The following is a 21,322-nucleotide window of genomic DNA, read 5'->3' as shown; positions in this document are numbered from 1 at the left end:
ATTTCAGACGCCACACTTCTCCCACCCCCACACCTGATTCATCCAGGCCCTTGAATTATTTACAGGCTTCTCAGTAGATCATAAATTACATTGAGCACAGGGACTAAGACTTCTTCATTGTTGGATCTCTCCCCTCCCCTGCCTGCAGGCAGCATGTGGCTTATACACATCTGACACTCAGTACAAGACCACGAACAATAAATAATATCATAAACTCACGTCAAGAAGACAGCCAGACATTCTCACTCCTTAAAAAATAAAAAACAAAAAAAGCAGGGGTGGAGGACTTTTTATTCAACTACAAGAGAAATAAGCAGATGTGTTTATGAACAGTTATTTTGACTGACATTTATGCCATGTATCCAAAAAAATCCATAATCACTATTCTTAGTCTCCCTGACAAGTTTCCAAAATGTATGTGATGCTCAAATATCACATATGTGCTCTACTCATCCCCGGTGGCTCAGACAGTAAAAAATTCTCCTGTAATACAGAAGACCTGGGTTTGATCCCTGGGTCAGGAAGATCCCCTGGAGAAGGGAACAGCTGCTGCTGCTGCTGCTAAATAGCTACCCACTCCAGTATTCCTGCCTGGAGAATTCCATGGACAGAGGAGCCTGGTGGGCCACAGTCCACGGGGTCTCAAAGAGTCGGACACAACTGAGTGACTTTCACTTTCATCAGGCAACACACTCCTAAATTCTAGCTACAATGGCAGTCCTCTGTCCATGGGATTCTCCAGGCAAGAATACTAGCGTGGGTTGCCATGCCCTCTTCCAGGGGATCTTCCCAACCCAGGGATCAAACCAAGATCTCCCGCAGTGCAGGTGGATACTTCACCACCTGAGCTACCGGGGAACCTCCAGGATAGTATAGTAGCTAAAATCAGACTCTGGAACCAGCTACCTGGATCGAAACCTGGCTCCAACATTCAGTAACTACATAAACTTGGGTGGGTTAATTATCTCAATCTCCTCACCCATAAAATGGGAAATAATGTATTTCAAAACAATTATTCTAAGGATCAAATAATACAAGGAAAGCACTTATGGTACTGTCTGACTCAGAGTAAGTTCTTTATAAATGACTTATTGTATCATTAGCACACAATATTAAAAGCACTTAGAATTTTTTTAAGGAAAGACATCTTGGAAGTTTTTACATCAACATTGTTGTAGAGAACAAATGATGCCACCTGGTCACTTGAGTGTCTTTGCTCTTTAATAACATTACCTTGCATTTGGGCCTAGAGATTTTAGCGCAAAACCAGTCTAAGTGAAAGTGAAAGTCGCTCAGTTGTGTCCGACTCTTTGCAACCCCATGGGCTATACAGTCCATGGAATTCTCCAGGCCAGAATACTGGAGTGGGTAGCCTTTCCCTTCTCCAGGGGATCTTCCCAACCCAGGGATCGATCCCAAGTCTCCTGCATTGCAGGCAGATTCTTGACCAGCTGAGCCACAAGGGAAGCCCCCAAACCAGTCTAGGAAGCCCATAAAAAGGAACATTCACTTAAATCGACAAACTGTTTGCATTTCTCATTTTAATTTTTTCAACATGTTACTTGGAGAGAATTCACTTCAGTGCAAACAAGCTAATCTTTCTCTGCTCTTCATAAATTAATAAAGCCCTAGTATTAATTACCCAAAAGCCTCTTGCCTTGAGAGGAAGAAACCAATCTTCCTCAACAGAGTTTAAATAAGCAATTTTCATCTCAATCTTTCTATTCCTGCAATATCACAGCTTTTAAAATAATGCATGCAGTTATCTAAAATTTGGTTCAATCATTTTGTTTTAAAGGGTTTCCCAAATGTAATCCATCATTTACCAGCAAGTCCTGGCCTTTCAATGTATTTTAATTATTTGCAATATAAATAAGTTGTTTGGTGCATTCTATCCATTCCCACATGTATTGATATCAATTCCTCGAGTTTGGGACTGCAAATATACCCTAGAAGGGAAAAGAGTTTGTGAAAAAAATCATTTTTGGAGGCTTGTCAGTTTTCGAGGACTAAAGTTTCTAATGAAGATGCACAAAGAGAGAAGGATGGGAGGAGAAAAATAAATAACAACTACCATGTACCAGCTGTCTGCTACGGCTCAGGCACTGGGCTGGGTGCTTTAGTTCTCTTATCTCATTTTAACCCAACAGGGTAAGCATTATTCCCCAAGAAGTGGGGAGTAAAGGGACAGTGTACTCATATATTATCAGGGTAATATTTTTTTTTACTAAGCATGAGGGGAAAAGAAAATAGATTCAACTATAAATAGCTAATTCGGAGTGGTAGGAATATAGGAATTTATTGTATTTTTCCTTGTACTTAAAAATTTTTTTATTCCTGAAGGAAGAAAGGAAAAAAGAAGGAACAAATGAAGAGGTTAAATAAGTTTCCCAAGGTCATATGACTAAAAAGTGGTGGAGCTGGGGTTTGAACCCAGATCTACCTCCCTGAAAAGCTATACCAAGCCAATAAAATATAACCAGATAGTTCTGATCTAAGCACGACCAAAAACACTCCGGAAGTTTTGAAAGGAGACTTGTTCACAGCCTCATTTACGTTACCAAGTGAATGAAACATCCACCATTTCCTTAAACTCCCCATATATTATTTACCTACTAAAACAAATAAGGTACTGGTAGAGATAATAGAGAAGCAGCATCAACAAGGTCCACCTAGCACTGCCAATTAAATAAAAAGATTCCATGATGCCAGAGAAAATGGGTGAAGCTCTTTCGTAAGGATTACTGAAGACCAGCTGTTTCTAAGAGCCCATGGCGAGATGGGGCTTGGTGGAAACCTCACAAGACAATCATTTCTGCATCAACCACCCTATAACTCATCCAGGAAAAATCTGGGCCCCCTTGAAGTTCCCTCAAGAAACTGCAGATATGATTTGTCTCTGAAAATAATTTGTCAAATGTGAAACAGGAAACAGGCTCAAGAGCTGAGAAAGCAACAAACCAAAGATCCTCTCCATAGAGAGAAAACATTAGATGATGAGGACTTTGGGTATAATTGTTCTTGAATAATTTCTGTGCCATTGTTGTGTTCCCTCTTGTGCAGGGACCAGCTGTCACAATCACTGTGTCCCAAAGTTAGGGTAACATCTGAGATGATTCAAACTAAATTGCCCAGACTTTAAAAACTGTGTTTGAAAACTCTTGCACAATATCACACACAGCAGAAAAAGCTCATTAACCACTTGCTGATGTTGAGGCTTTGATGTAGTGACTCAACGCTTCAGATGCCTCCTTGCTGTATGTCCAACACTTGCATTACAAAATTTGGTGTACAACCGGTCAGAATGGCTGTCATCAAAAAGAACACAAAGAACAAATGCTGGCAGAGACGTGGAGAAAAGGGAACCCTCATCCACTGTTGGTGGAAATGTAAATTGGTGCAGCCACTATGGAGGATTCGTATGACCCAGCAACTTCTGGGTACATATCTGAAGAAAAACAAAAAACACTAATTCAAAAAGATACATGCACCCCAATGGAAGCAACCTAAGTGTACATCAACAGATGAATGGGTAAAAAGGATGTGTGCATGTGTACACACACACACACACACAATGGAATGATACATGGCCATTAAGAAAGAATGTAATAATGTCATTTGGAGCAACATGCATGAACCTAGAGGGCACTATGCTCTGTGAAATACTGTATGATATCACTTATAGTTAGTTAGTGTTAGTCACTCAGTCATGTTAGACTCTTTGCAACCCCATGGACTATACAGCCCACCAGGCTCCTCTGTTCATGGAATTCTCCAGGCAAGAATACTGGAGTGGGTTGTCATTCCCTTCTCCCAAGGATCTCCCCAGCCCAGGGATCAAAGCTTGGTCTCCAGCATTGCAGACAGATTTTTTACCATCTGAGCCACCAGGGAAACCCATCACTTACATGTGGAACTTAAAAAACACAATGAACTAGTGAATAAAATAAAAAAGAAGCAGACCCACAAATACAGAGAACAAACCAGTGGTGACCACTGGGAAGGGGGAGGGGCAATGTAAAAGGGGAGAGGAAAAGAGAAAAAAGGGTTATTATGAGATTTTATGAAATCACGTGTGTGAACATTTCAAAAACTGTAAAGCACCATAGAATTTAAAGAATCTTTCATTCAATAAAAAAAAGTTTTAAAAATAAAAACAAAATTTACTGTATGACTTGATTCAAAATGAACTTTAGCCAAACAGAAGTGTTTAGAATGCCTCCACCACCCCACCTGACATCATTCTAGATGAGCTGGGAAGGGTACACAGGCAGCAAAGTTAACTACAGCTGACTCTCCTGTGAGGGAAAATCTAGGCAAGCCCAGTGATGTGTGGGTTTACCGTCTAACCCCTGATCCTCTGGCTTTCTAGCAGCAAGGGCAGTTGAGCCCTAAAATAGCTTGTGCTTGTGCTAAATCACTTTAGTCCTGTTGGACTCTTTGCAACCCAGGTGGACTATAGCCCACCAGGCCCCTCTGTCCATGGGATTATCCCAACCAGAATACTGGAGTGGGTCACCATTTGCTTCTCCAGGGGAATCTTCCCAACCCAGGGATCAAACCTGAATCTCTTACATCTCCTGCATTGGCAGGCTGGTTATTTACCACTAGCACCACCTGGGAAGCCTAAAATAGATTATTGTGAAAGTGTTAGTCGCTCAGTTGTGTCCAGACTCTGTTCAACCCCATGGACTATAGCCCGTCAGGTTCCTCTGCCCATGGGATTCTCCAGGCAAGAGTACGGGAGGGGGTTGCCATTCCCTTCTCCAGAGGATCTTCCAGACCCTGGGATCGAACCTGAGTCTCCTGCATTGCAGACACATTTTTTACCATCTGAGCCACCAGATTACTACAGCCTAAAGGAAAAGACTGTCAGGGAGAAATTCCCAGAGGAAAATGGCCCAAGAGCATTTAAGAGCAAGGATGTCCAAGATTCAGTTCACCAGTCAACCACCTCTTGTATCCTTCCACGCTGCAGCTTTCCTCCACGTCATCCGAAGACCTTCAGTCAAGGACATTACTCACAGCCAGCCTCCTGCCAGCGGTACTTCAGGGACTGAGACAGAAGGAACAGGCTTAGAGTGAAGAGAAAAGACGGTGCTACGGGGACAGACAGCACGTGACCTTGGAGAAGCAGGATGAACCAGGCAGAAAAGATGTGAAACAAACCCCTCCCCCACCAGATTCCCTAACAAGGGCTGCTGGGAGCGGGGGCTGTATTGTGCAATAGGTCATCTCTAGCTCAGGAGATCACTTTGCATTTCTCCAAGGCCTTGCAATCGTGGGAGATGGCGGAGAGGAAGCAGTAGGTGTCAAGGGGAAGGAAGGGGGTGCTTCACGCTGAACAGGGCATGGGAAGACTGCCGCCAGTGACCTCCTTTCTCCAGTCGGGAACAGCTGGCAAAGCAGAAGAGAAAATGCTGGCGGGGAGGAGAGAATAGACGAGGGAAGGGAAAACATTCTGTCAAAAGATCCCAAACTCCACGAGGCAGAGAAACAGGTCTTCCACAACTGGGCCTGTAGCATGACTGATCTGAAAAAATAGACAAGAGGGTGAGTGTGAATCACAGATGCAGAGGGAAACCACAGAAGCAACTCTATGGTTTCATTTGCATAGAGTGCCAATTTTACCTCCTCCCTTCCAATTTGGATACCTTTTATTTCTTCTACGTGTCTGACTGCTGTGCCTAGGACTCCCAATACTATGGTGAAGAGAAGTGGTAAGAGTGAACATTCTTGTCTTGTACCAGATTTTAGTGGAAAGGCTTTCAGCTTTTCACCCTTGAGTATTGCACTGGCTGTGGGTTTGTCATAACAGAAGCAGTTCTAAGTGAGGAAAACAAGTTACAAGATCTAAACTGGGGAGACTGAAACAGGACAGAAAGCAGATGGATGGAGAAAAATGATTCAGGATGGAGGTAGGAAGGATTCAGGGTATGAAAGCTGTGTTTATGTGGTGCTGTGTGAACAACACAAGGACAGGCTTGTCATGCTTAAAAAGTCAGAGCCTGCCCCATGTACATGCCAGCATTTTTCACAATAGCCAAGGGGTGGAAGCAATACAAGTGTCGATCAATGAATAAATAAACAAAATGTGGTACCTACACACAGTGGAACAATGAGGGCCTTAACAATGAGGGCAATTCTGACACATGCTGCTACTACATGGATGAACCTTGAGGACACTCTGCTAAATGAAATAAGCCCATCAAGGACCCATACTCGGTGGAGGTTGCTGGGGACTGAGGAGAGGACTGGGGAGTTTTGCTAAATGGGTGCAGAGCTTCAGTTCTGCAAGAAGAAGAGTTCTGGAGACAGATGGTGGTGATGGCCGCACAACAACCGCTCTACGGAACACTAATGAACTTCGTACTTAAAATGGCAACGTTTAGGGTCTTCTCTGGTGGCTCAGTGGTAAAGAATCCAGCTGCCAATGCAGGAAACATGGATTCAATCCCTGGCCTGGGAAGATCCCACATGCCACAGTGCAACTAAGCCAGTGGGCCACAACTTTTGAGCCTGAGTTCTACAGCCTGGGAGCCACAGCTGCTGAAGCCCTGGAGCACATGCTCCGCCACAGAAGCCACCGCAACGAGAAGCCCGAGCACCGCAACTAGAGAGTAGCCCCTGCTCGCCACAACTAGAGAAAAGAATGCACAGCAACAGAGACCCAGCGCAGTGCAAAATAAAATTGTTTTTAAAAAGATGGCACAGTTTCTGTCATATACATTTTATCATAGTTTAAAAAAATGAGAGATACCCTTTAAAAAAAAAAAAGCCAGAGAGTTGCAGATCAGTGATTGATGATGGACATTTCTGAATATGCCTCTCTTACAACAGCATCTTCCAAGACACTGTTATTTTTTCAGCAAAGGTTTCTGAGCCACTACCCCATGCAAGCAGAGTACCAGACACTGGGAACATCAAATAAGTAAGGCACAATTCAGCAGGAGATACAGACCAGGGAACAGAGCATGACAACCCCGTGTGGCCAGGACGAGCCTGAACAGAGAAGCACCGAATTCAGACTCTGTGGTCAAAGGTCCTTTCCAGCAGGCATGATGCCTCAGCTGGATCCTAAAAGTAGGAGTTACCATAGAGAGGTAATGGAGAGGAGAGTATCAAAGCGAATAGCTCGTGGCAAGAGCATGTGGTGAATTTTTACAACCAGCTGTAATTCATCCTGCCTGGAGCGCAGAGGGGGAAAGAACAATTTGAAGAGAGGAGGATGGAGCATCAAACAGCAGCCACACTTCAACAATGAAAATGATCTTTCTGGGTGGTGACAAGCCAGTTAGGAAAGGATGTGTTAGCTTGACGCATGATTGATTTTGCGGGAAGAATGCCATTAATGGCACATGAGGACAAGCACAGAATAGTTGAGAGGCAAGGAAGCACCAACTATCCATGTGACCATAAAATCTTTGAAGAGGAGTGATAAAATATGCGTAACATAAAATTTACCCTCTTAACCATTTTCCATGTACAGTTCAATAGTGTTAAGTACATTCACACTGTTGTGCAACCCATCTCCAGAACTCTTCATCTTTCCAAACTGAAACTCTGTACTTATTAAACAGTACTCCCAGCCCCTAGTGATGACCATTCTACTTCCTGTCTCTGTGAATTTCATGATTCTAGGTGCCTCATATAACTGGTACCTAATTGTCTTTTTGTGACTATTATTTCACTTAGCATAATGTCCTCAAGGTTCAGCCATGTTTTAGCATATGTGAGACTTGTTTTCCCTTTAAACGGTAAATAAGATTCCACCATATGTATATATCAGAGGAAGGCATGGCAACCCACTCCAGTAACTTTGCCTGGAGAATCCCCATGGACAGAGGAACCTGGTGGGCTACAGTCCATAGGGTTGCAGAGTCGGACATGACTGAGCGACTAAGCACACATATGTATACATCACATTTCATTTATCCGTTCATCCATCGATGGACACTTGGGTCGCTTCCACACCTTGGCTACTATGAATAATGTTGCTATAAACATGGGTGTACAGATATCTTTTCTAGACCCCCCTTTCAATTCTTTGGGGTATACAGATGACTCTTGAACAACATGGGTTTGAACTGTGCTTGTTCATTTATATGCAGATTTTTTACACCATCTGCAGCTGGCTGACTCCACAGGCACAGACTGTAGATACAGAGAGACTCAAGCATCCAAGGCTTTTGGGATTCACAGATGGTCCTGGAACTGACCCTGTGGACACCGAGGGACAACTGTATACCCAGAATCGTGAGATCATATGGGGCTCAGATGGTAAAGCGTCTGCCTATAATGCGGGAGACCCAGGTTCAATCCCTGGATCAGGAAGATCTCCTGGAGAAGGAAATGGCAACCCACTCCGGTACTCTTGCCTGGAAAATCCCATGGACAGAGGAGCCTGATAGGCTACAGTCCATGGGGTTGCAAAGAGTCAGACACGTCTGAGCGACTTCACTTCACTTCTTCGTGGTAATTCTATTTTTAATTTTTGGGGGAACTGTCATACCATTTTTCATAGCAGCAGCACCATTTTATTTTCCCACCAAAAATGCACAAGGGTTTCCTTTTTTCACACATTCTCACCAACACTTGTTTTCTGTTTTCTTTTTTTAATGGTGGCCTTCCTAAAAGATGTGAGGTAGTTGCAACCATCTTATTAGCCCCTTTTAGCCTCCAATTTCCTCACCTGTAAAATAAACATGCCGGATTAGCTGGTCCCCAAGGATCTCAAATTTCATTATTCTATAAATTGAGAGGAGCATTGGGTTGATTAACAGGGAAATCTCAGTCAGGTCATTTACTCATTCTGAGACTCCCATTCCCTAACTATAGTTATAGCACTGATAGCAATTCTGGATATAGTTTCAAGTAAAACACAGACTGAAATTCAAGTGCAAGGAGTATTAACTTCATAGGAAGGTTTAAAAAAGTATGATCTCAGCCACTCACGGAGAGGACATGAACACCACTGGATGCCGAAGGTGACTGGTCCACACAGGTGGAGTGAATCTCACATACCACTGGCCTTCCCAGGTGCATGTGTGTGTGCTATTGCTTCTGACTCTTTGTCGTATCTGACTCTTTGCAACCCTGCAGACTATATAGCCGGAGAAAGGCAATGGCACCCCACTCCAGTACTCTTGCCTGGGAAATCCCATGGACGGAGGAGCCTGGTAGGCTGCAGTCCATGGGGTCGTGAAGAGTTGGACACAACTGAGCGACTTCACTTTCACTTTTCACTTTCATGCGCTGGAGAAGGAAATGGCAGCCCACTCCAGTGTTCTTGCCTGGAGAATCCCAGGGACGGAAGCCTGATGGGCTGCCATCTATGGGGTCGCACAGTCGGACGCGACTGACGTGACTTAGCAGCAGCAGGACTATATAGCACACCAGGGCTTGCCAGGTAGCACTAGGGGTAAAGAACCCACTTGCCAATGCAGGAGACAGAAGAGTCATGGGTTCGATCCCTGGGTCAAGAAGACCCCCTGGTGTAGGAAATGGGCAACCAGATCCAGTGTTCTTGCCTGGGCAATCCCATGGACAGAGGAGCCTGGCAGGCTACAGTCCATGAGGTCACAAAGAGTGGGCCATAACTGAGCACAGCATGACGACGACAATAATGGAGACACCTTCCACTCACTGTTCAACTTTCACTCAAATAAAGGGTAAACGTTGCAACTAAATTTTTTAATGGTCAGGTTGGGAAATTTGCTAATTTTCTGATGTGGGGTTAACTGTTTCCACTCTCAAATACAAAGGCTAAAACTTTGAAAGAGAATATGTTGTTTCCCTCAATGAGATACCACAAAGAAGAGTCACCAGTAAGTCCCCTAGAAGAATACTGTTTCTTTAAATAGATGAACAAAGGCAAGCGGGATGATGTGCAGAAAAACCAACAGCATCAGACACAGAATCCAGGACTCCTGGACTCACTCCTGAAATAGCCCAATACTATCTGCAGACTTAGCACCTCCTCTATAAAGGAGAAATATTATTATCACATCTTTCCAAGAATAACAACAAATCTATTAATACGGATGTGGCTCTCAATGCGCGAATCAAACCTGAAAAGCTTCCTTGATGACCTATTAAGAATCATCACCTAACACCTGAGAACCACACCTTCTCACATTACATGAGTAGAGAGTAGAGAGTTGAATCTAACACCTGAGGACCACAATCTTCTCATATTACACGAGAGTTGAATCCCTAATAGCTCTTAAGGGTCATCCTGGGAGAAATAGGGCAGAAAAAGTTCAGAGAGGGCCACCAACATGGGCTAAAAGAATCTGCCCAGAAAGAATGAAGATGTACGGAGAAAACAACGAAATGACTTCTGTGTCCCCTTTCCACCGGTTTTGAATTATGTTACATAACTGATGCCAGAAACTGTGATCTGACAAATCAGAAAACTGCTGAATGTCAGAGGCGGCAGACCCAGTCAGGAAGAAGAGCGCAGGCCCCAGGTCAGAGAAAGGAGCAGGCCTGCCCTCTGCTGTCAGCCCTGGGGAGTGTCAGTAAGGTGTGAGGCCATCTCCACCTTGAGCTGGAAGAACTAGACACGCAAAAAAATAAGGCGCCCAGCTATGGCAACTTGCATACAGCACAGAAAGCTTATTGAAGAGATTCCAGGCCAGAGAGTAAATTTTGATGTTGCTTTAGTGACCACATCCCAGAACATTTCTTTCTGCAAATGGTGTTGAGAAGACAATACTGGATGAGACCAAAAAAGAGCTCTGTCTAAAAGACTAGGCACAAACCAACAATGTGCATTCATTAGAGACAATTCTCTTCCAACATATTAAAATATGTTTCTATACAGAGTCTGTTGGAAACACCGACTTGTTCATGCCCTCCTCAGGAAAAAAAAAAAAAAAAGCTAGACTATTGGTCAATGACATCAAAAGTAAAATCCTGATGAAAATTCCAAGAAGTAGGTAGGAAAATAAAGGTCCTGCAGTTTGGGGAGGGGGTTAGATCGGATCCATATTTAGAATTGACAGTACAGAGGTAAAATTTTACAATGCTGTGTAAGAGATACTCTATAAAGACAACATAGCTGAATTATCTGTTTTGGCTGTTCTCCTGTTGCTTTTTTGTTGCTTAATCACTAAATTGTAGCCCGCCAGGTTCCTCTGTCCATGGGATTTCCCAGGCAAGAATACTGGGGTGGGTTGCTATTTCTTTCTCCAGGGGATCATCTAGACCCAGGGATTGAACCCGGGTCTCCTGCATTGCAGGCAGACTCTTTTACCATTTGAAATACATAAATTTATAAACAGTATAAATTCTCAACCTATTTTTCAGACTTTCTAACTAGAATGACATCTAATTTTCTCCATTCACTTCACCCTCACATAGAGATAAGATTGCATTATCATCATCAGTACTGTATACTAACAAAATAAATGTTTACTTATCCAACAACTATTGTCAAATAGCCATGCCCTCAAACAGCTTTCAATCTAGCTGAGAAGGCAGTTCATGGACATTAGTGTTCTATGTTCAACAGGCAGTTAGTTACACAGCCCAATTTTATACCCAGAAATACTAGGATTACCAGAAGTATCCTAAGTACCTGATGTCCTCACAGCCTCTACAATTATCTCTGCCTGGGATATTTCCCCAGCCCACCTACCCCTAGCCATGTAGCACATTCCTATCATTTCTAAACCTAGTTCTTCTTTGCAAGGCTTTAAGGGGAACTTAGGTGATTCTCACCTTGGACCCTATTGCCCTTGTACACACAGGCAGTTGCCAACTTTCAGATATAACGTGTATCCCCAAAACATGTTTAAACGTCAGCTTTTCAACTGAAACACATAAAACACATAAAAGAGGAGCAATCTCCTTCCATGCTACTGGACAAGAGTAAGCCATCCTTTCCCAAAGATCTAAAAAATCTAAAATCCCAAATTATGATAACCGAGGATCTCCTCCTCAAATAATCTCATCCTATCAAATTTTTAAAATGGGAAGAACCCCAAGAGCCTTCACAGTTGCCTTCAAAAAGCAAGTACCCAAATGTTGATGGAAAAGGCAGCCTCTAAACCTCCTCCGAGCAGAAATAATGGCATTAATAGAAAATGGTATGTCCAGACCCTCTTCAATAATCATTTTGCATAATTTAACTCACTTAATTCTCATAACCATCCTATGAAGTAGGTATTATCATCATGCCCCGCCCCCATGTTTTTTTTTTCCACTGATGAGAAAAATGAAGCACAGGGATGTCAGACAACTTACATGAAACTGCACCTCATGTAGTTATGCGGCTGAACCAGGATTCAAGCCACGACCAACCATACAGAGAACATAAATTTAACACAGTTCTTAGGAAAACTAAAAAGAGAAAGAGAACTATTTCTGCTGATGTATGTACAGTTTTCTTTGTCATAATTGATCACTAGGACACCACCAACCTGGGAGCCTTGATTGAGTTGCCAATCAACACAGTTTCCATAATGTTTTTTTTTTAATTGAAGTATAGTCGATTTACAATATTGGGTTAGATTTAGGTGTACAGCATAGTGATTCAGTTTTTGTGTTGCTGTTGTTCTGTTCTTTGTTTTTCAGATTATATTCAGCAACACTTTTAACTCTTCCACACCTCGCTTTGCTCAGCCCTAAGGTCAGGAGTAAACAGAAATCACGTTTAAGTTCTAGTCTAGCTCTAAATTATTATGAATTTGAGACTCAGATTTTTTTTCCTCTAAAAACCAGTTCTCTTTGTGATGAGGTCACAAGAAACATCTACTGTTTTTTCTTTCAAAGCCACAAGAATCTCCCCAGAAGTGAGAGGTTCCAAAGCTACACAGTACTTTCAAACATTTTACAAATTTCCAATAAGGATAAGTAAATTATGACAAAATGAAAAAATAATTCAGCAGCAAGACACTAAGAGCTTAAAGAATATGAGAGGAAACTGCTGTTAAAATACATTGTAAGCAATGATAAGCTACTTTCTTTATACTAGTCATAGTCTTACTAAGTAACTTTAGGGCAGACCAAGCTGCTAATCATTTATCAAGACATTACCTAAATCTGTTATCAGGTTTATGCCAAAATTCACAATTTTGCAACCATGTTCCAAAGTTAAGGCACATCTACCTTAATCTAAATGCTAAGTTAAATCAATTATATCTCAATAAAGTTGAAAAAATGCTCATTTCTCTCCACCTAGCAAAACAAATGAGCTTATGAAAAAAGGAGCACACACATCTGGATTAAGGAGGATTCAAAAAAAATTCCAATTAATTTTCAGTTCAGTTCAGTCACTCAGTCATGTCCAACTCGTGGCAGCCCCATAGACTGCAGCACGTCAGGCTTCCCTGTCCATCATCAACTCCCAGAGCTTGCTCAAACTCATGTCCATAGAGTCTGTGATGCCATCCAACCATTGCATCCTCTGTCATCCTCTTCTCCTGCCTTCAATCTTTCCCAGCATCAGGTCTTTTCCAATGAGTCAGTTCTTCACATCAGGTGGCCAAAGTGCTGGAGTTTCAGCATCAGTACTTCCAATGAATTTTGGTCCCAATTAATTTTGTTCCCCATCAAAATCACACTAAAATTACAGTTAAGAGATCTTTGTTTAACGTAACCAACAAGGATCAAGAAGTAAAAACAAAACAAAACAAAAAAGCAGCACAGACAACAGCAATAGAGTTTTGAAGCGGAAAAAAAAAAAAACATACAGACAAGTAGAAATTGACTTAGCATATCCTAGAAAGCCAGATCCCAAAATGACATGGGAAAGCTGAAATCCAAACTCTATTACACCACATACTCCATGAAAAGAGGCAGCCCTGCTTAATAAGGAGAATTGGGAGAAAGCTGTTGAAAAATATTTGCATCCCTAGATTCTCTCTTCTACTTCATGAGGCTGGTCAATTACTTCTCTGTGTGGTAAGTAACTTCAGTCATGTCCAACTCTTTGTGGACACCATGGACTGTAGCTCACCAGGCTCCTCTGTCCATGTATTCTCCAGGCAAGAATACTGGAGTGGGTCACCATGCTCTCCTCCAGGGGACTTCCCAACCCAGGGATCAAACCCACATCTCTTAGGCCTCCTGCATTGGCAGGCAGGTTCTTTACCACTAGCACCACCTGGAAAGCCCGACTTACTTCTCTACCATCCCTGCAAAAAAGACTGAAGTTTTCTTTCATAAAAGGGGTTAGAACAGAGTTGCTGGACAACCAGCTAAGAGTGAGAACTCGACCTAAAACAGAGGGATTCTTAGACCATATGCACCCTGAGCGCTGAATGCAGAGACCCAGCTCTTATCCCCACAAAACTTGCGCCCAGGCAAGAAGTTAGGAGACTCTTCCCTGAGGCCTCTCACCAGCTCCCCAAGAAAAACCTAAAGACAATGACCTGGGCTGAGGGGTGGGGGGGCGGGGGAGGTAGGGGATAAGAAAGGTCTCATCCCCATAACCCTTCAGTAAAGTTGCAAGCCCATAAGCCCTAGTGGTGAGCTCAGAGTTAAGTCATTCTTTTAGATCCTCACATTTAAGAGCAGACAGCCAAGGACTACCAAATATTCAGGGAACTCGAACTACAACAGTAGTTTTGAAAAATTTTTTTCCTCCTTGTACAGCCTATTTTTTCCAAATAGCTGTTTTCTGTTTGTCTGTTTTAGTCTCCATCATTAATATCCCTAGAGCAATAAGAAAATATATTGCATCTATGAGATAAGAACAGAATACTGTATATATACATGAAGCATTCAAATAACAATGCCCCAAAGACGTCTCCGTAACAGGATTGGGAAATAAAGTTGAGATAACCTCTAAGAAAGGAAAGCAAGGTAACAGATAGAGAAAACAAAACGAGAATAACAGCGCGCCCACTCCAGGACGCCGGAGCGCCTCCTCTTGGCGGCCGCGCCTCCATGGCAGCCGCAGCACTGTGTGGTGTTGAGCGGGAATAGGCGGCGGGCTACAGGAACGTCGCGCTAAACGGCGGCAGAGGCCAGGGGGAGACCGGGCGGCCGCTGTGGGGCGCACTCTCCGGCGGCATCGGCCACCCAGCGTGTCCCGTCAGTGTTGGCCTGAGGAAGAGGCGGTGGCGGCGGTTGGCGGCGACCGACAGCGTTTGAGGCAGGACCGGGCCGAGGCGTACTCTCCGTCCACAGAAATGAGCCGTCAGACAGAGACCCCTCCTGGCACCTCCCAGAGCGTGGCCGCCCTGACGGGCACAACTTCGTCCAACAGTGACTGGGCAAGTCTCTTTAAGTGTCCGGGCTGCTCTGACTATGTGTTACCGCCCATCCTTCAGTGTCAGAGTGGCCATCTTGTCTGTGGCAACTGTCGCCCAAAGATCTCCTGTTGCCCGACTTGCCTCGACCCGTTGGGATCCATTCGCAACTTGGCTATGGAGAAAGTGGCCAATTCAGTCCTCTTTCCTTGTAAGTACGCCTCTTCTGGCTGTGAAGCCGCTCTGCCACACACGGAGAAGGCCGACCACGAAGAGGTCTGTGAGCGTCGGCCTTACTGCTGCCCGTGCCCTGGCGCCTCCTGTAAATGGCAAGGCTCTCTGGATGCTGTCATACCGCATCTGATGCACCAGCACGAGTCCATCACAACCCTTCAGGGCGAGGACATAGTTTTCCTCGCTACCGACATTAACCTTCCTGGCGCCGTCGACTGGGTGATGATGCAGTCCTGCTTCGGAGTTCACTTCATATTAGTCTTAGAGAAACAGGAAAAATATGTCGGTCACCAGCAATTCTTTGCCATTGTACAGCTGATAGGAACACGCAAGCAAGCTGAAAACTTCGTTTATCGACTTGAGCTCAGTGGTCCTCGGCGGCGACTGACCTGGGAGGCCACGCCTCGATCTATTCGCGAGGGAGTTGCAACAGCCATCATGAACAGCGACTGCCTCGTCTTTGACACCAGAGTTGCACAGCTTTTTGAAGAAAATGGCAATTTAGGCATCAATGTAACTATTTCCATGTGTTGAAACGACAGTCAAACATTTTCTGGCCAGTGTTTAAAACCACTGCATTCGATTTCAGAAAATAAGGCACCTGTCTGCCTACCAATCAGAATTTTTGGTAGGCGGAAGCTAGACACGTCATGCAAAATAAAAGGAAAGGCCATTAAATACATGTAATAGCATGCAATATATTTAATGTAATAAATGTAATAACAGTAATATATTTAAAAATAAGTCAACAGTAAGCCACTTAAATATATATATATACACCCAAGATGGGCATCTTTTGTATTAAGGAAGCACTGTAAAATAATTCTGAATTTGTGTTTGTTGTAGATTGAGTATATTGTTGAAAAATACTGGGTTCTTGTTTTTGGTGTGCATGTGTGTGTGTGTGTTTGGATTTTTTTTCCCCTTTAACTGAAAAAGCCATGTTGAGTGGTCTTGGACCACTGCTTTTCCCCTATGTGAGTCAAGACATAGTGCTGCTGCTGTGTGTATATTTTTGAGTTTGTGTATTTGCTAATTTTTATTAATTCTAGTTTTTCATTAAGTAAATTTGACTTTCTTTTCTGTAATTCAGGTTTTTCCTCACTTTTTTTGTACCTTTTAAAGATAGTGTCTTATTTATATGCATAATTGTTAATGGTAAAATTTATACATGTGTTTGATACATATTTTCTTTTCCACATTAATCAGTTTATTAGAAATATTTTAAATTCAACTACTTTGTGAAGATATGGGTTTCAGAAAGGAAAGGTAACATCGGAAGAATCATCAGGAGCTACTTAAAGCAGCTATAAAATGGCCTCCCTCTCTTCTCCAGCTGAGTCATACCTTCAAACTTATTCTTTGTCAAGCTAGAGCATACTGATTTTTTTTTTAATACTGGGGGAAAAAAATCAGGTTCCCCCTCCCCCCACGTATCTTGGACAAACTACATATGTTTAAAATTTGTTCTTGTATATACTGGTTTTGCAAAAGAAGGCATCGTCTCACACAGTATTTGTAATTAAAAGTAAATCATTTGTTTACAAAAAAAGGCAGTTTGCAAAAAAAATGTTTTTGGTCTTTTATAATTCGTATTAAAAGAATATCTGGCCAATTTAAAAATAAAAAAGAATTATAGAACTAGTTCAGATGCTCTAACAGCCAAACAACAGAATTCCAGAAAGAGAAAAAGGAGGAAAAATAAAAATATAGAGGATGTTGTACAGCAGCAACCAACACAGCACTATAAAGCAACTATACTTCAATAAAACTTGATTTTTAAAAAAAAGAGAGGAAAGGCAAAGGATTAATTCACATAAATTTTCCAGAACTGAAAGACAAGTTGCCTGATCGAAAAAGCCTGCCTAGACCCAGCACAATGGATGAAAATAGACCCATACCAAGCAACCTGCCCATGAATTTCAGAAGGCCAAGAACAAAGAGAGGAGTTCACGAGCTTTCAACGAGGAGAAATAAACAGTCCAGTACAAAGGATGACGGATCAGAAGGCTTCAGATTTCTCTAGACCAACAATGAAAGCAAGGAGGCAACAGAGCAAGTATAGAAATGTCAGTCGAAGCAAGGATACAATAAAGACATTTCCATCCCTGCACAGTTTTCAGAAATTGACCTCATAGGCATCCTTTCTCAAGGGGACATGGGCAATGATATAAAAAGTAAGGAGGAGAAAACACGGGACACAAGAAGAAAGAGATCCAACACAGCAGACAAAGACAACCTCCAGGGTAAGAGTGAAGAGGGATCTCTAGATGACCGGTGAACCGCAGACAGGGCACGGCCGGCGCGGAGCGCAGCAGCAGCTCAAGTCCCAGGGGTGGGGACTGCAGTCAACACAAGAGGCTTCCTGCTCCCGGACCCTCTTTCTAACGCCAGGAGAGAATTCCCAGGCCAGCTGGCCCAGATTCTCACCTGGGCTTGTTTATCTCAGTGTGCCGATGAAGTGCCTATTCTCCACTCCCCTCCGTGCCCACAAAAGTATTCTGCTTGGACCTACTTCTGAGAGCAGGAGCAAAGCCATGGCGGGCTTCAAATCAAAAGCAAGCAGCAGTCACGGAGCAATTAAGCCCGGGCCACAACTACTGAGCCCGTGCACCTAGAGTCCACGCCCCACAACAAGGGAAGTCACCACGATGAGAAGCCCGTGCACCGCAACTAGAAAGCCTGCACACAGCAGCAAACACCCAGCACAGCCAAAAATGAATAGAGAACAGACTTGTGGACACAGTCGGGGAACGAGAGGGTGGGACAATGGAGACAGTATCATGGGAACACATACATTACTATATGTAAAACAGATAGCCAACGGGGACTTTGCTGGATGACTCGGGGAGCTCAAACAGATGCTCTGTGACAACCTAGACAGGTGGGATAGGGTGGGAGGTGGGAGGGAGGTTTAAGAGGGAGGGGATATATGTATACCTAGGGCTGATGAATGTTGACATATGGCAGAAACCAACACAATATTGTAAAGTAATTATCCTTCAATTAAAAAAAAAAAAAAAGCAGTAGTCTACTCCCCTAATTTCACTGATCACTCAGCAACTAGTCCAAACTACAGTCCTGGCAAATGCTATAGGACCTGCTTACAATCTTGCCCTCTGACACCCCCAGAAGGGGTTCCAGTGAATTCATCAGACTGTGACCCAGAAACTGGTTGTCTTTTCAGAGCTTTTCCAGAGGTAACATTACCCTCTCCCTCCACAAGTAGGGATGGGCTTGCTACTCAGCTCTTTATATGTTATTTCTGAATATGTACAGGAGGTGGGAAAAACTATGAAGAGAAGCAAGGGAATAATTAACACAAATGCAGCGGAGAAAGCTGATTGCAAGCGGGGAGGAACACACAGAGGTTTCTAATGTGCCAGTAATATTTGTTACTCAGTCTTGTTAGGTGGATATCCACATACATCACCTTTTGCTTATTTTTTAATATATATATGTATTAGAATATTCTTCTTTATGGTGATACATTCTATAATATTTTAAGTAGTAAGTGAATTCTATTTAAATCAGTGATATTGTTTTATTATATTAAAACACTAAAAAGAGCCAAAATTTTTCTTAAAATTTTTATGCTTGTAAATGTGTAATGTTATATGAAATGGGCAAATTCTATGTCACTGACCCAAGCTGATAGAATAAGAATTAGAGAATACAAATAATCCTATAATTTCTAAAGTTGAGTCCATAATTTAAAACATTCCTACAAAGGAAACTTAGGGCCTAAATATTTTACCAGTGAATTCCACCGAATATTTATGAAAGGAATAATTCCAGTCTTACACAATCTCTTCTAAAGAAATGAAAAATAGGTACTCTGAAGGAGTAATATCATATGACATCCCTTATATGTGGAATCTAAAAAATGATACAAAAATTTCCATCCATTATCATTGCTTCTATTCAAGATTAAACTGAAGTTCATAACCAATACACAAGAGGAGAAAAATAAAAGTATGGTAAAGAAATCCATAAAACAAAGTATTCACAGGTGATAAAGATCTTGCACTTAGAAAAAAACAGAAGCTTTTACATAAATTATTAAAATTAACAAAAGAAAAAGTAAGATTACTAGGTATAAGGTTCAGGTGCAGAATACAATCATATTTCTGTGTTCTAGAAACAGTTTCTTAAAAGATACCAATTCAAAACAGCATCAAGAAAACTCAATTTCCTAAGAATAAATACAGCAAAAATATATAAGGCTTCCACATAGAAAACTGGAAAATATCATTCAAATAAGTTGGAATAATAATAAATAATAATTTAAAATGCCATCTTTATAGACCAGAAGACCCACCATTGTAAAGACGTCAATTCTCCCCAAAAAGCCAATAATAAACAAAACAATCTTAAAGAAGAACAAGGTGTAAGAACCAACTATCAGCAAGAGTTATTATAAAGTACAGTAATTAAGACAGTGCTGCATTAGCTCAAGGATAGACAAAACAAAACAGAATAAAAGCTTCAAAGTAGACTACACACATACGGACAGTTTTACAAAAATGGCACCATAGAGCAGTGGGAAAAGGATGGTCGCTGGTGAACTAGGCTAAGTAATTAGATGTCCATATGGACAAATGAAATTTGACTCCTATGTCATATCACAAACAAAATGAATCAATTCTAGGTGACTCAAGATCTGAAAACAAAATAATAAAGCTTTCTGAAAATAAAATGGGAGAATAAAAAAGCACCAGTTATAAATACAGGACTGGTTTTGTAATCTATGGGAACCCCTTAAAATTATAAACAGCAACAACAGAGCATTAAATCAAGTGTGGGGCTCTAATGAGCATGGGCCCCACGTGTCTGCACAGATCACATGCTGATGAAGCTGGCCCTCCAAGAAGCTAAAAGACTAGTAAATTGGACTACATAAAAACTAAGGACTCTTGTTCATTGAATGACACTCCTCTTTTTCAACTGCTCCATCTCCTTTTATTATAATCCTGTCCCCATGTTCCAGAATGAATAGTTATTTAATATACACACCAGTAAATATTTACTGGAAGGCTTGATGCTGCAGCCATTGGATGCAAGGAGCCAACTCACTGGAAAAGACCCTGATGCTGGGAAAGACTGAAGGCAGGAGAAGGGGATGACAGAAGATGAGATGGTTGGATGGCATCACCGACTCAAAGGACATGAGTTTGAGCAAGCTCCAGGAGATGGTGAAGGTCAGGGAAGCCTGGTGTGCTGTGGTCCATGGGGTCTCAGAGTCAGACACAACTGAGCGACTGAACAATAATAACAACAACACACACCACTCCTAAAATTGATCTTAACATTCCCCTTTCTTTCTCAGTATATTAAAACAAAAGGGGAAAAAAGCTTTCAAAGAGATCACCCGGTTTAGTACACCCCAGGAAGAGCCACTTTACTAAACAACAGGAAACAAAACATGTCAGGAATCTGACCAAATACACAAAGCAGCAGGTAAGATTCCAGAAAGGAAAGAACGACTCCCAGGAGAACATACGTAGATTCCTTCTAAACAACACTCTTGAGAGTGAAAAGGCAAACCAGAAAAGTGGGAGAAGGTATTTGCATCACATACATCTGACAAAGACTCATATTCAGACTACATAAAGAAGTCCTACAAATCTGTAAGAAAAAGACAACCTTTTTCTTAGGGACAAATAGTAACAGGAAGAGGTGCTGAACCACATTAGTAATCAGCAAAATTAAAACAAAAATCATGCAGCCACTAAAACACTCACTAGAATAGTTAAAATTTGAAGGATTGACAACACCAACTGTTGGCAACTCCAAATCTGTCTTATCCTGTTGTTGTTTTTCCCCGCAGCACTTATTACTTTAACACCTTCTTGGTGGTTTAGTCGCTAAGTCATGTTTGACTC

At 42.2% G+C, this 21,322-nt stretch overlaps 2 protein-coding genes across 4 annotated transcripts in view; one reads left to right on the top strand and one right to left on the bottom strand.

Moving 5' to 3' along the window:
- The window catches only part of TBC1D30 (TBC1 domain family member 30), a 102,223-nt gene that overhangs the window by 69,880 nt on the left and 11,021 nt on the right, over nt 1–21,322 (bottom strand). The window lies entirely within an intron of this gene.
- Nucleotides 15,129–15,971, top strand: LOC122427522 (E3 ubiquitin-protein ligase SIAH1-like). Its single transcript, XM_043447068.1, has one exon. The coding sequence runs from the start codon at nt 15,144–15,146 to the stop codon at nt 15,969–15,971; it is 828 nt and encodes a 275-aa protein (XP_043303003.1). The 5' UTR covers nt 15,129–15,143.

This window comes from Cervus canadensis, chromosome 25, assembly GCF_019320065.1.
Source record: "Cervus canadensis isolate Bull #8, Minnesota chromosome 25, ASM1932006v1, whole genome shotgun sequence".
In the NCBI taxonomy this organism is placed as follows: Eukaryota; Metazoa; Chordata; class Mammalia; order Artiodactyla; family Cervidae; genus Cervus; species Cervus canadensis.
This window is presented reverse-complemented; position numbering and strand designations above follow the sequence as displayed.

What these genes read in the sequence shown, in the direction of transcription:
- LOC122427522 (XM_043447068.1), top strand. Translation starts at nt 15,144, where the DNA reads ATGAGCCGTCAGACAGAGACCCCTCCTGGCACCTCCCAGAGCGTGGCC.